Source organism: Protopterus annectens, chromosome 6.part0 (assembly GCF_019279795.1).
Source record: "Protopterus annectens isolate FY-2018-M chromosome 6.part0, PAN1.0, whole genome shotgun sequence".
Taxonomy (NCBI): Eukaryota; Metazoa; Chordata; order Ceratodontiformes; family Protopteridae; genus Protopterus; species Protopterus annectens.
Window position 1 is genome coordinate 895,515,890 of NC_056737.1, and position 20,136 is coordinate 895,536,025.

At 41.0% G+C, this 20,136-nt stretch overlaps 1 protein-coding gene across 1 annotated transcript in view; it reads left to right on the forward strand.

Annotated features, from left to right (window-relative positions):
* Nucleotides 1-20,136, forward strand: part of LOC122803912 (extracellular calcium-sensing receptor-like) — a 254,532-nt gene that overhangs the window by 68,029 nt on the left and 166,367 nt on the right. The window contains exon 4 of the mRNA XM_044073593.1: nt 14,803-15,645. Coding sequence (XP_043929528.1) covers nt 14,803-15,645 — 843 coding nt within the window. The remainder of the gene's footprint in view (nt 1-14,802; nt 15,646-20,136) is intronic.

The following is a 20,136-nucleotide window of genomic DNA, read 5'->3' on the forward strand; positions in this document are numbered from 1 at the left end:
GTGTCAGGCATGTTGTTTCTCCTTCTGGCCTGTGACTGTTTGGCACACCAGCTTTGCGTACTATTCGTTGCATGTGCTATGTTTGAAGGTTGTGGTTGCTTGTGATCTGCTTTGGAGGCTTCTGTTGGTGTGGTGTGTTTGTAATTAAGGCCTCTGGGAATATTTGTCTGTGTTTATGTGTTTGGTTTACAGTTGTGGTAGGTCTATGTGGGACTGGGTTTGTGGTGTATGTGGTTACCTTCTCCTCCTGACTAGTTTTGACAGTACGGAGTTGGTGGAGCTCAACCTCTGGTTTGGATACATGGATGCATCTATCACATATGTTTGTATTTATTGGGGGGTGTTGTGGTTGTCTGTGTACTTGGTACTGGCATCACATTGCCTCTGGATTCATAGATTATACTTGTTGTGGCTGGACTTAGTGGAGTGTATGTGTGGACATATGTTATTGCCATACTACTGGTCAGTGATTACTTCCCTTTTTATGTTTGCTCTATCATGTGGTAGCTTCCTCATTCTCTTGCATGGTTTGGTAATTGCTGGAGTCCAGCATGCCAGATGCCTGCGTGTATGGCATTGTGTGTTGTTGTTATTTGTGATTGCATACTCCAAGCATTCCTGGCTGTGTTCATGGAATGCCTGTATAACATGTTCTGTGGTGTGTCCCATATTCTGCACTTGCACAGGGCCTTTCGTGGATTCAACATCAGTTTGGAGGGCTGCAACCTATGCTTTACACATGTTTTCACTGTGGTATTCTGGCCAGGGACTGGGGTCAGGATGTGTATATCCAGTGTGATTACTCTATGGTCTGGTCTTACCGGTGAGGGATACACTTCTCATCTTGCCATCCAGTTCACATGTTGCTGATTATCACATCCAGTATGCTTACCCCTCTTGTGGGAGTGGTACATTGTTCCTGGGCATTTTGGTTTATGGATTCTGGGAACTTTTCTCCTACTGTGTTGGTGCTAGTATAATGCTCCCGGTGTATGTCTGGGTATTTTCAGTCAAGCAATATAATGTGGTTTGGGGGGCTTGATATATTCATGTATTCCAACATAGGCCATGTGCAGTTCCTGGTATTAGGACAGTAGTCTGCAGCAGGCTATATACTGGGAGGCGGTTTTAGCCATTGGTATTTGACCATGGCTAATCCATGCTGCTTCTTGTTGTGGTACCAACATGGGGGTGTGGTTATCCTTGACATTTATTGCTAGTCACCCTCCTTTTGTAGCTTGTTCCATGTTTTGCGGCTGTACAGCACAGTATGAGGTGTGACCTGGTAGTGTTAGTGTGCTGATGTGAGCCTTGACCCAGTTTTCTATTACAGGACTGGTATCTACATTCTCCATACTGTGTGCGTTTACACTGCACACATCTTGCTGTTTAGACTTCTGGCACTGGGTAGCATTACATCTAGGTTCCTATCCCTTGTGGAATCTATGAAGGTGGGTCTGTGTTTTGAAACTTACCTATTCAGGGCATGCTGTGGGTACTGACAGCCTTTGCCAGTATCCATGGGGCATGGCATGATAGGTGCACGCCACCCCTAGCAGGTGGTGCATCATGTCATGCTCCGCATGTCTTCCCAGCCTGAAACACATTGGCTCCCTTTTGACTAACTGCATTACTTCAGCCAGTTATTGCACTTGATCATCCCATCGTCATTTTGTGGCTTCATGCTTGGTGAGGGTGGATGTTAGTCAGGGTGCTCAGGTGTGCATATAGTACATGGTGTTACATTACTTAACACATGGCATTCATGCCTCAGGTGGTGCTGCAGGGCTGCCTCTGTCAGATGCGCATATTACACTTCCCTGTACATGTTTGTGAGCAGGTCATGTCATTTTAGGCATCCCTGTTATTATTTGAGTGAGTCAGAGGGGGTATCATTCCCAGGGTTCCTACTGAGCCAGTGTATGTGCTATGCTTTGCCACTTTGTCAAGGCCAGGGCATACTGGGCACGCCTCCTTCTGCCTACTGGGGCAGGCTCAGGTTGTTCCTCCTCCGAGTCACGCTCTGCCTGTGATGGCCTTGGCAATGGTGGGGGGCTGTTTGGCCCAGCCCTATGCTGGTCCTGCTGCAGCTGTTTTCGCAAGATCATATTATGTAGCATAGCACACACCATGACAATTTGGGTACATGTAGTTGGTGTGTACTGCAAGGCTCCACCAGATGTGTCCAGACACCGGAACTGTGACTTGAGCAGCCCAAACACACGCTCTATTACATTACGTGTTTGTGCGTGTGCCTCATTATGACGTTCCTGTTCAGGTCTGTGTGCATTTCTGATGGGTGTCATCAGCCAAGGCTCCAGTGCATAACCTGCATCCCCCACTAGGTGTCCGTGTGGGATGTCCCCATTGGCAAATGTCTGGTACAGCTGCGTCAAATGCCAAATGTGGGAATCGTGGTAACTCCCAGGGCAGCCAGCACACACATTCATTATTATGCCCTGGGCATCGCACACAACCTGGCAGTTGATGGAGGGGAAGCCCTTGCAGTTAATGTAGGCCCTACCCCGCTCACCGGCTGGTGCTTTGATGCGTATGTGCGTGCAGTCTATTGCACCCACTACCTCAGGGTATTCCACTATTTGCTGGAAGAGACGCATATTGCTTGCCAATACCTCACGGGCATTGGGGAAATATACATGATCACTGACATGTGCTGACATGACATCCAGGAACTCGTGCAATACCCTGGAGGCTGATGCCTGTGATATCCCCATCATATCGCCAGTTGGTCTCTGGAAGGTACCTGTTGCTAGTATTCTTAGGTCAACACATAACTTGGTTTCCACTGGGATGGGTTCCCCTCTGTTGGTTCTGTGTGTGAGGCGTGGCCTGCACAGCTCAACAATTTGCTGCAGGAGCTCTCTGTCCACTCTATAGCGCTCTACTATCTCCAGCTCATGTAACCCGTGGTAGGTGACCCTGGGCCTGTACACTCTTCTCCGTCTCCTCACTGTGGGTTGTCTGGCACCATCTGCATTGTCACCACCCTCAGCAAGTCACCTATGTCTCATTATGACAGCTATGGCAGCCCCTAACATTTCTGCTCTGAGTGAAGCTTTTTCAGTTTTCACTTCTATTAGCTTACTCCTGTCTTGCAGTGTCTCTTAAGAGAAACATCCTGCACTACTGTTTGCAGAGTTTTACGTGCTGGGCTGGGATACTATTCTGCCTGTGTAATTGCCTGCTTCTAATTGTTTTCACCTGCTAGCTTCAGCAGTTATCCCTGCTAGCTTCCTATTAATTCTGTTACTACTTTTTCCTTTCTGTTTCCTCAGGGGGGAGCAATGTGCATACCATCAGAAACACGCTCACAGTGGCTTACACGCGCGCACACGTGCTTACAAGGTTCAGAATCTACTTATGCGGGTTAAAACACACGTACACCCGCGCAAACACTGTTACACATCTGCCAACAGCCTCCAACATACTCAGCCTGCCCTACACGCGCGCACACCAGCGCAAACAGTGTTAAACATCTCCCAACATGCTCCCACATGCTCAGTCTGCCTTACACGTGCGCACACTGCCCTACTCGCGCTTTATGGCCCACACACGTGCGCATGCACGCCCAGCAAGAAACTTTGGTGTAAGTAACAGTGTACACCTTCCATTTCTTGACTTTCTCTGACTTATCTAGTGGCACACCTCTTTCCATGATCTGTGTCTGTCATCTGTCATGTTACACTGACCTCCAATGAACTGCATTTCTTTCTACCATTTCCCCCTGTGATGTCACATATCTCCTACTCTATTCCTCCCCCTTATGTATCTCTTACACTACTCAGACTGTGCTCATTTGCTATGTGACTGTGAGATTCAGTATCCTAACCCTCATTTACATGAGATTGCCTACTAATGCTTAGTTACATGTCTTAGACTCAGCTTCCCCCCTTAGCAACCACTACACGGTGGCCATGTTGTTTTTGGTCTGCTGGTCCCTGCATTGTCATTCCATGTATTGCATGAAACCCACATTTGTGGTTTTATAACCTTCTTTTTTATGGTTTTATACAGCACAGCCCGTTTGCGCGGGGCTGCGCTGGGTTTAAACATCGGCGATCGCCGAAAAAAAAAATTATATTTTTAATATTTTTGCATCGGGTTACCTTGCCAATGGCCACATATTTGGCCATTGGCATGCTGCCTGAGACATATGCACCCTTTTTTTGGAGCTGACATGGCTCCGTTGTGGAATTTGCAGAAACGTACTCAGTTGTCAACTGAGTACATTTCTGCAGCTAAAACGTCTCTTACACGGACTGGTTTCTGCTTCGTGGATCGCTAATATACCTCATTTGCATACCTTTCGGTTGCAAGTGAGGTATTTAGCATGTCCACGCCCAGTCTGGGAAAGAGACATTTTAGCTGGTCTCTTACATGGTGTTTAGGGCTGTTCCTGGATTGCGAGGCTTGCATGGAGTGTTGCACGTCTCTTACACTCCGTGCAAGCCTTTGTGAATCCTGCCCAAAGTCTGTTTGAGTGACTCAAGGCTCCAAGTGCTTCATTTTAAAATAAGAAGTAACACCTGACATCAGTTTAGGTTTATTCACTATGGTCATACCTCTCAACCTCTTAGTACAAGAACTCAGGACAAAGCCATAAATAAAAGTGGAACAAAGCCCCGAAAATAGGGACAATTTTTAAATATTGCTCTTACAAATGTAGAAAGTTGATCGAATAAAAGGTTTTGCATTAGCATAAATTTTCTGAAGGGTATGATGAAGTCTGAAACTCAAATGTCTATCATTATGCTTTAACTTAAGTCTTTAGTGATTTACGACTAAGTTGTCAGGCAACCACAATTTTATGAAAAACGGACCAAAAATATGAGTCAAAAATCTAGACATTCTGCAAAAATATGCATAGTTGAAAGCTATGGACCAACTACTGAGACCCAGTGGGTATTGCTAACATACTAGCTAATAAATTTAGTGCCAACTTCACTGCTGAGACATCTATTCCAAACTCACCTATCCCTGAATGATTCGTGTCTCCAATCATCACAAGAGAGCATGCACTAAAGGTACTCTCCAGAATGAAGAATATGCCATTCATGAGGTATAACAACATACCAGTTGCCTAATGAATAGCACAAAGTAAACATTAGTGGACCCACTCCTTATACTCTTCAGCCTGAACCACTACTTGACTTTGTCCCACATGAGTGGTACACACCTGTTGCTATGCCACTCAGCATGGGTGGGAATTACAGGCCCATTAGCCTAACAATTCTTATATGCAAAGCCATGGAACATATCATAATAGTTCTAATTAACTATGATATCAAAACTCTTACCAGACATGACCCTCAGCAGTTTGGCTTTACCAAGGGTAGATTTTGTCTAATGAATCCTGTAAACTTCGTCAGGCAGATTATTCAGGTTGTTGACTGTGGCCAAGCTGTCCACATAGTATACATTGACTACACCAAGGCATTCTTTACCATATCGCATGCAAATATAATAAACTGAAAGAACTCCAAATTAACCAGGAATTAGATATAGGAATCACCCTCTGAGAATGAGTGAGTATCCTATGAGAACATGAAGGTGACCACTAGATTTGTGGTGAGACCTCTGCTGTTCAGTATCTGTCTCTCTGATCTCCACTTATCAATCAAGGATTCACAGATGATTGTATGTTGGGAGCCATTGCCAAGCCCTCCACTGACATATATGTACTAAAAATGAGGACAATCAGCATGACAAAAATGCTGTCCAGTATTCTGGTCTTATATGGTTTAAATTAATCTACTATAAGCCACTGTCGCATGATTATTCAATATTATATGATAGAACATGCAGGTGTGGTCTTGTGGTGCAGATATATAACAATATTTAAGTATGTTTATGTTGACAATAAACTGTGGAAATGTTTAAATCACATTTTAACAGCTATTAGCACAGCTGTTTTATATTCATTGCATTATTCTTCAGTGTTTAACTTCTAATGTAAATTACAAAAAAATGTCAAATTTGACCTATGTTTCTAGTTTTCTGTTTAAATTCTATGGTTAACTTCCAGTTGTTTTTACTTTTAACATATGGTTTGCAGCTAGCATTGAAATTTAGAATTGGATGGCAATTTTCTAGAGTGCATACAACACATCACTTTGTACTAAGGAAAATGTATGCACTTAGTGTTGTGCTGAAAACCACCAAAATATGCTTCTAACATAATAAGAAATTCAGTGAAGCACTTAAAACCATGTCTCATTTATAGACAAACACTGAAATATTAATATATGTAATAAAACATTAGTATTAGCATATATGTCCAAGAAAAGCTGTAATTTAATTACTTAGTATTTTTGTGATATGTACAAAGCAGTCTGGAGTTCATATGCAAGACTTCTTAAAAAGTACTGCAATGCATTTAAAATGACTTGCTGCTTTGTAAAATAAACATGTTTGCTTTTAACTTATACTAAAGTGCCGAGAGCTATGCAGATACAACATATATTAGAGAATGAGTTGCATCAATAGTGGTATTAATAACAGCAGTATTACCAAAAAAGAAACACTTAAAATGAGGCTGTATTTTTGTTTATTATTTATAACAGTGGCATCTACCACACTTTCAGACAGATAAGACTTTTGTTTTTTCCAAAGTGACCTGAAACCCTCACTTTATTTCATCCATTTGGTCATAACCACACAGTGAATAAGAAAAGCACCATCACCATCATCCACTCCCTTCTTCCCATTTTCTACATGCATGGGGTCGGGGTGTTGTGTTAACTGTCACCCTCTCTCTCGATTCAGTGCCACACTTCTTTCTTCAACACTCAGGCCTGACTGTTGCAGATCTCTCACACAGTCCATCTACCCGTTTGCTATATACCCTCATTTTCTCTTACGTTCTTCTTGTCTATCCCAAATCTTCTTCCAGAGATTGTCTTCTGCTTTTCTGCACATGTGCCTGAACCACCATTATCTTTTCTCTTTGACCTTTTCTGCAAATGGAGCTACTTTGGCTTCTGCTCTTATTTCTTCATTTCTTCATCTGTCCCACAGTGTGCATCCTACCAGCCTTCTCAGGCACTTCATTTCTAGCACCTCTAGCTTTCTCATCTGCTCTGCCTTTACTGCCCAGGTTTTTGTGCCATAAAATAGTACTGTTCACACCATGGTTTTGTACACCTTGCTTTTCAGCTTCTTAGGCATTCTTCTGTCATACACTACACCTGATACTCTAGCTCCTTTGATTCTAGCTTTGACCTCTTCATTCAAACTTCCCTTCTCCTCACCACCCCTCCCAGATACCTGAAGCTATTAACCTGTTCCACTATCCTCCCTTCTATCTCAATTCTCAGCTTCTTCTGATTTCTCCAATTTACTGTCATTACCACTGTCATATCTGTACTTAGTCTTAACCCATGTGCCTTCAGTTTTGCATCATATTCCTCTATCCTTTGCTGAAGTTCCAGCTCAGAGTCTGCCTGTAATGCCACATCATCTGCATACAGCGACTATGTTAAACTGTCCCCTCCGACCTGTTTGCTAATGTACTGTAAAAATACAGCACAGAGATAGCACTCCACTAAGTGAAACATATGTGCTGTCTGTGCTGTATTCTTACAGTTTATGGTCTTTTCTACAGCACTTGCTTCCATTATTTGTGTGTTTGCTAATGTAGTCCATCATCAGTATGAACAGCAGTGGGCTCAGAGTTGAACCCTGGTGAAAACCCACTCACACTGGGAACCCTTCTGTGAGACTGAACACTGTTCATACTTGAGTCATACATAGCCTGCACTAATTCTACCAATGTTTCTGGGACCCTGAACCACCACAGTACTGCCCCAAATCAGCTTTCTTGGGAACTTGTCATGCACTTTCTCCAAGTCTATTAATGCCCAGTTGGAGTCTTTCCTCATCTCTAACTTCTTTTCAACTATCTGTATCACTGCAAGCATCAGGTTAGTTGTGCTACATCCTGATCTGAATCAGAATTGCTCACTTCCCATCTTACTACTATTCTGCATTTTCTGTTTATCATTCACCCTCTCCCGAACTTTCATGCAATGGGACAGGTGTTTGATACCTCTGTACTGTCCACACTTGTGGATGTTCCCTTTGTTCTTGTAGACTGATATGACTATGCTTATTCTCCAGTAATCTAGGATGTGCCTTTATCTCCAAACTACTATGTGTACCATCAGGAGCCATTTCCCCCCTATGTCACCTTGCATTGTTATCGTATATGCTGTGACCTCATCTGAGCCTGCTGCTTTCCCTGACTTCGTTTTCGTTAGTGCTATTGTTACTTCTTCTAGGGTGGGTTCCTTTTCTTCTCTCATCATAGCCAGTGTCTGGAGCAGTACAGCTTCTGTGGGGTTTTCTTTATTCAGAAGCTTTTTTTTTTTTTTTAACATTTGTTTACCGGGATAGTCTGACTTGGAATAAAGTCAATTTTCAGTGGAGGCCCAGGGAGAAACGCTCCAGAAGCTGTGTAAACTACTCCTTCCATCTGCCTTTCATGCCCTGTAGACTGGCGAGCAGGTTGTTGCTGGCATCCCTTATGAAGGGTGTCTATCTTCTTTATCTGTCTACTCCTGTCTTGCAACCTGGTATAGTTTCTTTTTGCCGCCTACTGAGTCACTTTCTGGAAGTTGGTAGAGTGCCTTCGATGCCCTGTTCCTTGCTGTTGCAACTCTTTTCTTATCTTCTTTGTTAGCTAACCAGTTTTCCTTCCTTGCCTGGTCTGTCTTTTCTATCTTCACTTTTTCCTGCACTCTTTCTTTCTTTTGATGACTTCCTGTTATTCTGACATTTACCACCAGCTTTCTTTATGTACGTTATTTCCATACCTGGCTCGGCCACATATCATAGGTTCATAGGTTCATAGGTTCATACTAGGCTATCTGCCCAAGGGCATTTATAAGCCTAGCCCATAGTTATGTGACTTTCGCCACCCCTTTAGTTTGAAGAAAACTATGCCTATTATTTTGCTGTGCCTCTGTCAAGCAGTGACACTGAGGTAATCCCTGGGGTATATCTGCGATCTCCCATCCATTGGTCAAGATTCCTCTTGAACAAGGCCAGCGAGGTGCTCTGCCTCACATGTACCGGGATTTTGTTCCACAGCATAGGGAGTCTTTGGGTGATGAATCTGTCCCTCCAGCACGTTCTATTAATAACCGTGTCAAGGTTTAAGTCTCCCGCCCTTGTGGTTCTGAGGGATCTAGATTTTTTGAGGTGAAGCATATTTATCAAATCTGGGTTTAACATGGCCTTATATGTCAGGCACAGGTCACCTCTGAGCAAGTGGTATGCGACTGAATAGAGCTGGAGTTCTTTCAGTCAGGCAGCATAAGACATATTTTTGAGACCCTTTATCCTTTTGGTGAGGAACTTTTGGGGCCTTTCCAGCTGCTGCAGGTGTCGGGTCAGATACATTCCGAATGAGGCATTGTACTCAATCATAGGTCTAATGAGTGATGAGTACAGGGGGATGATGACATCCCTTGATCTAGATGTGAATCCCTTCATGATCAGGTGAGCAATGTAGAAGGTTTTCCTAACTACTTTGGCAACATGAGTGTCAAACAAAAGGTTACTGTCAACCTGGGTCCCCAGATCCCTGATGACTTCTTCTGTGCTCATTGGATTGCCACCTATATGGTAGCTAGGGGTAAACTTGTTTTTCCCGAAGGGTATGACTATGCATTTCTTGGCGTTTAACTTTAGGCCATGGCTCTGGCACCAGTTATCCGTTTCTGTGAGGCCCTTCTGAAGGATATCTGTGTCCTCACACATGCTGTTTTGAGGCACTGCCATTGTTCAGCTCCACCTATTTCCTCCTCTTCTTGAATTGCTAGAGCCCTCAGTAATTCCTTGAACTGCTGTGTTTTCTCTCCAGTCAACTTCCAAGTCTTCAGCCTGGTCTCTTTTGACCTTAGAGCCTTGCTTGAAGCTGATTGGGGCAACCAGTGGTTTATGCTGTGGGCTGACTGTTTAGCCGGGGATGACTTTGCAATCACTGATTCTATGCCAGTGCCCATTACTTAATAAGAGAAAGTCTTCCTGATTTGCATGTTGACCACTCTGGTATGTGATCTTATAACTGTATCTCGCTGAACCATGTGTTGACTACTATCATGCCATTTGCCAGACAGAAATCTAGAACCCATGTGGACCCAGGCAGTCCTCATATCCTGTTTTGTCTGTCCTGATAATTGCATTCAAGTCACCCATTATCAACACCAATTCATGTTATCCTGCTTTATCTAGTAGTTCTGCAACTTCTTTATGAATGCACTCTTTTCCTCACTGTCACAACCCTGCTGTGGGGTATAGCCTGAGATTATTAATATTGCCCTATTATTAGGCTTGAGTCTGATTGCTATGAGTCTGTCACTAATTCTGACGATATCCTGCCATCTGAAGGCTCTCTCTCACCACAATTCTCACACCATTTCTAATCTGTCCTCCTCTTGAGTAGTAGGTTCTAGATCCCAAGCCAAGTGTTTTTGTGCGCTATCTTCTATCTTGTCTCTTGGATACATCGGATGTCCTGCTTCCTCCATACCGTTATGTCATCAGCTTCCAAGCTGCATCCTGTCAGTGGGCTACACTGAGTGTAGCACTTTTTAGTTCATGTTTGGCAGGTTTATTGGTTTTATGAACAACCTTCACACAACAGAGCTATCCCAGGAAACCCAGGCTGGGCAAGTGGACACTGGCCGGGCATTAGCTTAATGATCCTGGGTTGCTGGGCTTTATGGCGGACACATACATTCCTCCCACTATTAGCATGGGTCCCTGGAATAGGTCAGAGTAGGCTGGGTCCTCAACCCACTTATCCCTGGCAAATACCCATACCTAATTTGACCAAATCACCTACAGACATATTTTACACTGTTGAGTGGTTAGCCCTGCCATGGCACAAAGTCTGTGATCTGTGTTGTCCTGTTTTGATGATACTGAACACCAACTACAGTAGATGCCCAAAGTGGTTAGTATATACACATCTTCCCTCTACAGTGCACCATGTAGAGTCTGTGCTTCTGCTGACATCTCCATTCATTTGTTAGTTTGAGATGCAAACACTCAGCATGTTTTTTTTTTTCAGAGGTGGGAAGAACCTCACAGAGGTACAGGAAGAATATGCAGACTCCAAACAGGCATTGGCTGGAGATCAGGTTCAAACCTTGTACCTTATGTATGGGAGGTGAAGATCTTAATCAGTATGCTAGAAAAGAGTGATGGATTTAAATGGAAGCCTACAGAATGCAACTGATAAGCAGCTGTAGGCCTTCCCCACTGTGATATATTGCCAATCTGCCCTGATTATTTACTGTGCAAAACAGTCATAGTTGTTTCTTCCATACAATACACAGGTAAAAATATAAAAAGTCTCCTAATTTGACAAAAGGTATGGAAATGACAATTATGAAACTGAAATCAAATATTTAAATGCGCATATGTTGGCATTTAAGTTGGTTCATAATTCGTAATTCCATTGCCTTCAGAAGACAGGATAACCACACTTCCGTACTTTAGACAGATATGCTTGAAGTCTAATAATATATTTGATGTAGCAACTGTTGCAATAAATTGTTCAAAACCCAAGTTTACAATACAACACACCTTTTAGCACAAATTACCAGGGATGTGAAAACTGGTAGCAAGATAAAAAATATATATGGTCACCACCCATATACAGTAAGCTGTGCAACGTAAACATTTGGAACGCACAGAAAGATCATTGTTATAGTTTACTTGTCTTGTACTTTCTCACTGTATTAGCCACACATTTTATCCATTATTGGTGAAGATCAAGTGTGATGTAAGCCAACATTCTTCATTGGCAAATACTTGTTATATGTTGCCAGATCAGGAGTTTGCATTATTTGTACAAACACATATGCATGCACACATTTCATTATAGTCATTAAACTGATGTGTGTATATGCATATGATAAGATCACTGTTGAGTGTTTTATTGACTCCTGGTGGGATTACTGCCTTGTTATGCATTTTCAATAAGCTGGATAAAGTGATGTTGGCAATTACATGTGTGTGTGTGTGTGTGTGTGTGTGTGTGTGTGTGTGTGTGTGTGTGTGTGTGTGTGTGTGTGTGTGTGTGTGTGTGTGTATGTATATATATAAGCTTTTTTATTGAGCGGTTCATGGTTACAGTGACTTTGTATTGGTTTTAGTTTTTTGAATTGAAGTACACTGGATTTGCTTACGTTACTGTCTGTTCTTTTGCATTAGGTACATTACTAATTATCCACAAAACGACCAAAAGCGAGTAGAAACACAAATGGAGACAGCCTGAAAGTATATAAAAGGATTTAATAATTCCAGATACACGTAAGCGCTTTCGGCCGAACCAATGTCCAGCCTTCATCAGACAAACAGCGGAATATCTGATATCAAGGGTTCTTATGTTGTTAAAAAGTGTTAGTACCAATCAAGAACAAGTGCATTACTTAGTAAAACTGTTACCATAGTAACCTTAAAACAATGTTACAATTAGGTAATATCAGGCATGATTTGATGTTACTTAAATCAAATACTAGCAGCAGAAACTCAAGTATAAAAGTTACTTATATAACATGATATAACATAAAAAATTCATAGTTTTAAAATCATATTCTATATTAACTTTTTTAGATGTAAATAAATATAGATATATTACATTACATTTCTACAACTGGTAGATAGAAACAGACCCTATTAAATTAATTTTAATTTTGTATACTCACATATGCTAAATAGCCTAACTTAAAGGACAATGAACTAAACTACAAGTATATTGTTGTTAAATTTGTAAGGTGTTTAAATTCTGTTATCTATTATAAGACAACCACTTTAGTACACATTTGATGGACAAGTTGTCATTGATTCCTGGTAAAAGGTGTGCCCTAGCTCTGGGATCTTATATGACCTCAGCGTCCTAATTTCCTTAACAAATTCCTTCCATGAAGTTCAGTTGCTTCTATGTCTGGCCTCATACCCTTGTCCTCTTATAAACGTCATCCTATTTTCTCTTATAATATGATATCTAAATGGAATATTAATCTAAATACTGAATGTTATCTCTTTTCAAACAGCCTTTTCTCAGTCAGAATTTCTGGGGGATCCTCCTGTATTGCCAATTCACAGTCTCCTCCATAGTTGTCTGTCTCTGAGCTGCAATCCTATAATGAACTTAAAGATTTTTATGTAGGGGAAAGAGAATACTGGCAGGGGAAAGAAATGTTCCAACGAGGTTAGGATCACTCATCTGGGTCTTGTCCTCATCACGGCAGGCTTCTGTACATGTGATGACAGGCATCTGCTTACGCCTTGCTCCCCAGCCAATATTACTTGGCATCATGCATGTAAGCTGTAGGTTACTGCATATTCCTGTAAGAGATAATCTGGTAAAATTCAACATCCTGCCTTGAGGGAGGGCTAGCACTGGCAACTCAGTCCTCTACCTTGTGTCCTTACTGCCTGAACGTGGTCTTCAAACCCTGGTAGATTAAGTCATAAAGCTGAATTCTTTGGTTGCTGCTATTGGTGTTTGACTATACAAGAAAACCTTTTCAAGATTTAATGACTGCTGACAGTGTGTGTTTTGGATTAGTAGCTTAAGGCATAGTCAGGGCTTGATCCCACTTATCCATGGAGCCTGCACTCAGCCTGACTGTTAATGTTATTATCCTTCGTCTTCCAACTGCACAAACTATTTCTTAAGGTATTTTTTTCTTTTCTTACTGCTATTTTTTCTATAGTTTGAGTCCTGATAACAATTTAACTTGAAGACATATTTAATTTTAATAATGCATCTAGTGCCTTTAGTTGGTAGAATGGCAATTGGTAGGCAATTTATAAAGCAACATTTTTCCTTTTGGTTTGTCACATTCATTATACTTTTTAATACTGGATTCCTCTTTCTCTTCCAATCCTTCAATGAAGTTACTAGATGAACATTTTAGGCCATCCAGATATGGGCCATTGACTATTCCTTGTCATTCAGGACCAAACTATAAAAAGCAAAGACATTATGTGATGTAAATTTTACTTTGAGATGGCTGCAGAGTGACTGTTGTTATCCCAATACATGCACGTAAGTACACATACAAATGCACACAGTCATGCGCATGAGTGCATGCACACACACACACACACACACACACACACACACACACACACACACACACACACACACACACACACACACACACACACACACACACACACACACACACACACACACACACACACACACACACACACACACACACACACACACACACACACACGCAGAGTTACACCTTTTCCATAGTACACAGGTTATCAAAGCAGATAGAAGTGATACTTTCAGCAGCTTCTGAATGAAGAAAACCCCACAGAAGCTGTACTGCTCACATACACATAAAATTCAAACACACACAGTCATACACAGGCACTCATGCACACATACCACACACTTACTTGGACTTGGTATCCTCCTGCAGTTCTATTTATATCATGTAAACCCTTAGACCCTCCCTTTCAAAAGATAAGCTAATCAACTACCAGTTAATGTTGCTCCCTTCTTCACCATGTCAGACATTAAGTATTGAGGTCTATCTACACACCCAGGTCAACAACAATGTAGAATGAAATCCAACAAGTGTACTGTGGAACAGGTGTAGCTCTGTATTTATAAAAATGCCAATATCAGCTAAATTGATAAGCTGGGCACTTCTCAAATATGTATTTTGTACCCTTTTGAACAATGTCCTCTAAATCCGTTTTAGCTACTCATTTTTATGTTACTATTATTATATTTTGTAGATCAGTCATGGTTCAACTCTTCCTTCTGTCCAGGATAAGACACAAGTTCCTTCATTTCTTGCTATTGTCCCAAACACTAAATATCAGTCTATTGGAATTGCCCGAATACTGATTCATTTTGGCTGGAAGTGGATTGGAATTGTTGCCTCTGATAATGACTATGGCAATGAAGGAAGTCTCGATCTTAAACAAGAGTTTATCAAAGCAGGGGGCTGTGTGGCTTTTCTTGATATTATCCCCAATCATAACTCTATGGAATGGACCAAAAAAATTGCAGAAAACATTAAAATGTCCACAGTAACTGTGGTTGTTTTATTTTCAACAACAGAGAAAATCAGTCCCCTGATAGAAGAGTTATTTCTATTAAATGTTACTGGAAAAATATGGATTTCAACAATTTCTTGGCCCAGTGGTGAGGATTTTTATAGTACTAAGGTTCAAGAAATTGCTAACGGCACCCTTGCATTTATATACCACAGGGGTCAGATTAATGGAATGAAAGATTTTCTTCACAGCATTAATCCACTGTCTTCTCCAAATGACATTTTTATTACATCTTTGTGGGAAAAAGCATTTAACTGCCAGTGGCGAGATTCCAGACCAATTCCAGTTACAGAACAGATACAGATTGTGGAAAATAAATCACTTTGCACAGGGAAGGAAATGTTAAGCTCCCTTGATAATACTGTGTATGATGTCATTAATTTTAGATACACATACAATGTCTACAATTCAGCATATGCTGTGGCTCATGCTCTCCACAGTCTTTATTCCTGTATCCCATTAAGAGGACCCTTTATTAATGTTTCATGTGCTAATATAAAAGAGATCCAACCCTGGCAAGTGAGTACAGCATGTTCATTCCCAGCTGTTGTTTTACATGAGTAATTGTATTTAATAAGAATGAATGTTGATGAATATGCTCCCAGAATTGGAAGTTGCATGAAAAGTTGATTAAATACCCCAGCCTACTTTATTTCACTGTCATTAAACAATCTTACAGTATTGGGAATGAATCTGGTAGGCCTTACTTGCATTAGAGCTTGTTCAGTATTCGTGCCATGTCTTCTTAACCTTCACACACAAGGTTCTTTATACTTAGTGTGCAGAGATGAGTACTAGGAACACAGCTGCCTCAATTAAATCCTACTATCCACAGACTAGAAAGTAATGCAGTCAAATTAAGCAGGTAATCCATATGAAGTCCAATCACTAAGACAAGGTGTTGCTGTATTTAAAGAGTTTTACAGCAGTGCTGAAATGCATCAAGGAGCAGAAGTAAGATCCAAATCCACTCTGTGCAGATATGGAAGGGGATACTGAGACCAGTAAGTCATACGGGTTAGCAAGTTTCCTTTATCAGGAAGAGTTGCAGATAACTGCCATCACTGTTCAGAAGGTATTGCATATTGTTCCCTGTAACTGGCCTATTGGCACAATGACAGGCCCTGGGATTCAGAAAGGATCTCACAACTTATGTGATTTTTGTGACTAGTGAAAAATACAGTTCAGATATATATATGACCACAATGAAGAAGACCTTGTAATTGGTTCATTAGCATGATTCTGTATCAACCTTTTTTATCACTAGTACTGTCAGATATATAGAGGCAGTAGTATTTACATTGTTGGCCCATGTAATGCATTGGCATTGGCCTCCTACACTAACACACATTCAGAAAACCACACGCACACACGCGCACACACACACACACACACACACACACACACACACACACACACACACACACACACACACACTTCTGCAACATATGTACAGTAACATACCTGCCACCCCCATCTCTGCAAACACTTGCTGAACTTACCTGCACATTGATTTTTTCTGCTGAAGTGAAAGGCAGACCACCATCTTATGATGGTGTTAAATTATTCCTCTGTCTTTGGTAATTTACAGATGGCAGCCTAAACCAGGATCCATGGACATTTCTGTGGGAGAGCTCATAGGTCGTTAACATTTGTTGTTCCCCCAGATTGCCTCAGTAGGATGCAGCTTGGCCAGTGGGACTACCCTCTGTGCTGATGCCAGCTAGTCGTAAACCTCAGTGGTAGGGCAGTCTATGAACTGGAAAGAGTTACCACGAGGAGCGTCTGGTGTTAAGAGTTCACACCTGCAGTAATCCTTTCTGAATCACAGCCATACTATTTATATGTATCTATATCTATTTACCTATATATCTATAGATAGATGGATATGGAATATATGAGTGCTTGGAATTTCAAGTGCAATATGTTATATATATATATATATATATATATATATAGAATAAACACCCAACCCTGAGCTACAAATGTAAAAACAATAGAACTAGCAGCAACTTGTATTGGTTGTATAAATGCAGCTGTAAAACAACCAAATGGAGCACGTCAAACCATCAGCATGTGTATAAATAAAGTCTGGTGCGTTGATATATCACTCAAAACAATAAATTCTGTTCCAGTAGTTGTAATAATTAGTTACTTCCTTGCAGCACACTGTCCCTTTCCAGTCAATGCAAAAATTTTAGAAAGAATCAATTGCCGTTGTAAACTGAAAAAACAGACCATGCGGTTCAGTATAAAGCTTAACCAACGCTCTAATAGTTCTCACAGAAACTGTAAGTAACATGAAAAAAACCATGCGGTTCAGTAACAAGCTTAACCAACGCTCTAATGGTTCTCAGAGAAACTATACGTTGTATCAACTGTTGCTCTTGTTATTTTGATAATGGTAAAGCAAACCATACAATCCCGTAATGCAGTCAAATAGTTCTTGTATCAATTCTTTGTTAGCTCCAAAAAACTCCAACTCAAACGGCAACTTTCTTGATATAAGAATGAAAACAACCATGCGGTTCAAGCTAGTAAAACTAAAACTATTTAATTAGGTAAGCGCTTTCGCGGTGTACCCCACCGCTTCTTCAGACAAAATAAAACACACAAGGCAACCTTTATATACTTTTACAAATTTAAAAATCAACTGACCTTATTAAAAACATCTGAAAAACCTGTTGATTCAAATATCCCATACTGTTTAAGTGAAGGAATCCATAGCACTATGATGTGGCGGAAATGACATCACCGCATACATAGTGAAGGCAGGAAGTAAATCCTTCTTGTTTGATTTAAAGTGACAGTACTATTGTATTTAGGAAGTTTCTAAACAGCTATATTGTGAATCATGCATACACACACAAACCTTAGCACTTGTTAAAACTGGTACATATCATGCATAAAGAACAACAACATAAAGACAAGTATAAATAACCAATAATATAAACTAGTAGCTCTAAGATGTAGAGTATATGCAAACTATGTATGGGTTGATGCTGAAGTTAAAATCAGAAATAAGAATTAAAAATTAAAAATTAAAAATTGTTAATGAAATTGTGGAGCTCGTGGGGAAGAGACGAGCTGGATCACGAACTTCATGAAGGATTCATGATGTAGATCCAATTTAACCAGCTCCATAAAATAAAAAGTATTGAATATGAAATGTGTGAGCACTGATGTAAGAGACTACTTGAAAAATAACAACGATGTAGGCAGCTGGGACCGGATAAAGTCCACACATGAGAGTGTGAAAATAGTGGCAGAAAGCTCCAAGAAATGTAGACTAAGGAATGTGAAGTATGGAAATGTAACAATGGAGTGAGGAACTACTGGAAACAATCTAGTAAGGTGGGACGGGATGCGAATCCACGTATGAATGTGTAAAAGGTGGAAAAAGTGATGAGAAAGAAAGGTGGCAGGGAGCTGTACATGTCACAAGAAAGAGGCTGGTATGCAAAATGTGTGTATGTGTCTGGAAGGAAAAACAGGAAGAATGCATGACCATGACGAAAGGGTATGTTAGGAGGGGGAAAAAGGGGAGGAAAAGGAAACAGCTGTCTGTGTGATGCATATGAAAGAGAAAACAAATGGAGGGCACAACTTGGAGTCAAGAGAGGATTAGCGCAGTGATCTGCTTTTGAGATGGGGCTTGAGCGAAACAGTGTCATTGAGGCCCATGCCCCTGTGGGCAAAATCCAACGAAGTTCAGCATCTTCTGTCCTATTGACAATGTTGCCCTGGCGGCTAGTAGGAGTCTCAACATGAAGGACCTGGAAGAGGAAGACATGATGAGAACCATTGTTGAGCATGTGTCTGGCTAGGGCACTACTATTGTCATGTCTATTGTAACAGTAATAGTGGTCTCTGATCCGTTCTCTCAGTGTACGGTTGGATTTTCCAACGTAATAACAAAAACAAGTGCTGCAGTGAGCTACATAGACTATATTGCGGCTCATGCAGGAAGCATCGAATCGGAGTTCCCAGAGTCTGCCACTATCCGGATGCTTGAAATAGTGGGATTCATCCACATAGCAGCACTGTGCACATTCCATACATTTCGATGTTTTCTCAAGTCCTGTTCTCAGTATTGTAGAATTATTGCTGGATTCTAATAATTGTTTAAGATTGGACATATTACTGTATGTAAATCTGGGATGAGGGCCAACTATTGTTTTTGTTTTGTCATCACATGTTAGAATATTCCAGCTTTTGAATACAACATCCTTGAAAATATGCACATTGTTGCTGTAGGGTATCACTATATGTTCAAACTCCATTGCATTATTCCTTCTGGGTCTAGTATATATAAATAAGGTTGTGCCCTCTCCTGTCTGATTTCATCCATGGTGGAGTACACATCCCTTATTTCATTTGTGTTATATCCTCTAGTGATTAAGCCTGTGTGTAAAACTTCCAATTCTCTCTTGAATTGTGTGTTCTGGCTGGATATACGCATCGCCTGTCCCTTGATTATGTTGCTGAACAACTGTGGATTGTGCATACTTTGTCTATGTAAAAAAGATGCCTTATAGCATGTTTTCCTGTGCACACTGGTGTTAAAATGTCCTTCTGTCAATTGTATCCTCACATCCAGAAAATCTAGCGATTCTGTGGAATAGTTCAAAGTGAACTTGATGAAATCTGTGACTCCATTCAGGTATGTATGAAACTCCAATAAGCTCTGTAAAGAGCCTCGCTAAAAAAAAAGAGATCATCAACAAATCTTTTAAAAACAGTATTTCTTTGATGTTACTCATATATCTTCCTTCAAATTCAGCCATAACCAAGTTTGGTGCCCATGGCTACTGCACTGGTTTGTTTGTAACAGGTGTCCTGGAATATAAAGACGTTGTTTTCTAAGACCATCTCCATGAGAAGACAAAGAAAGTCTATTTTGAATGTGTAAGCTGACTGTATTTAGAGAGGAAAGTTGTGAGAAAAGCTATTCCCTGGTCATTTGGAATACATGTGCACTACATCCATAGTCGCTAGTATCACATTGTC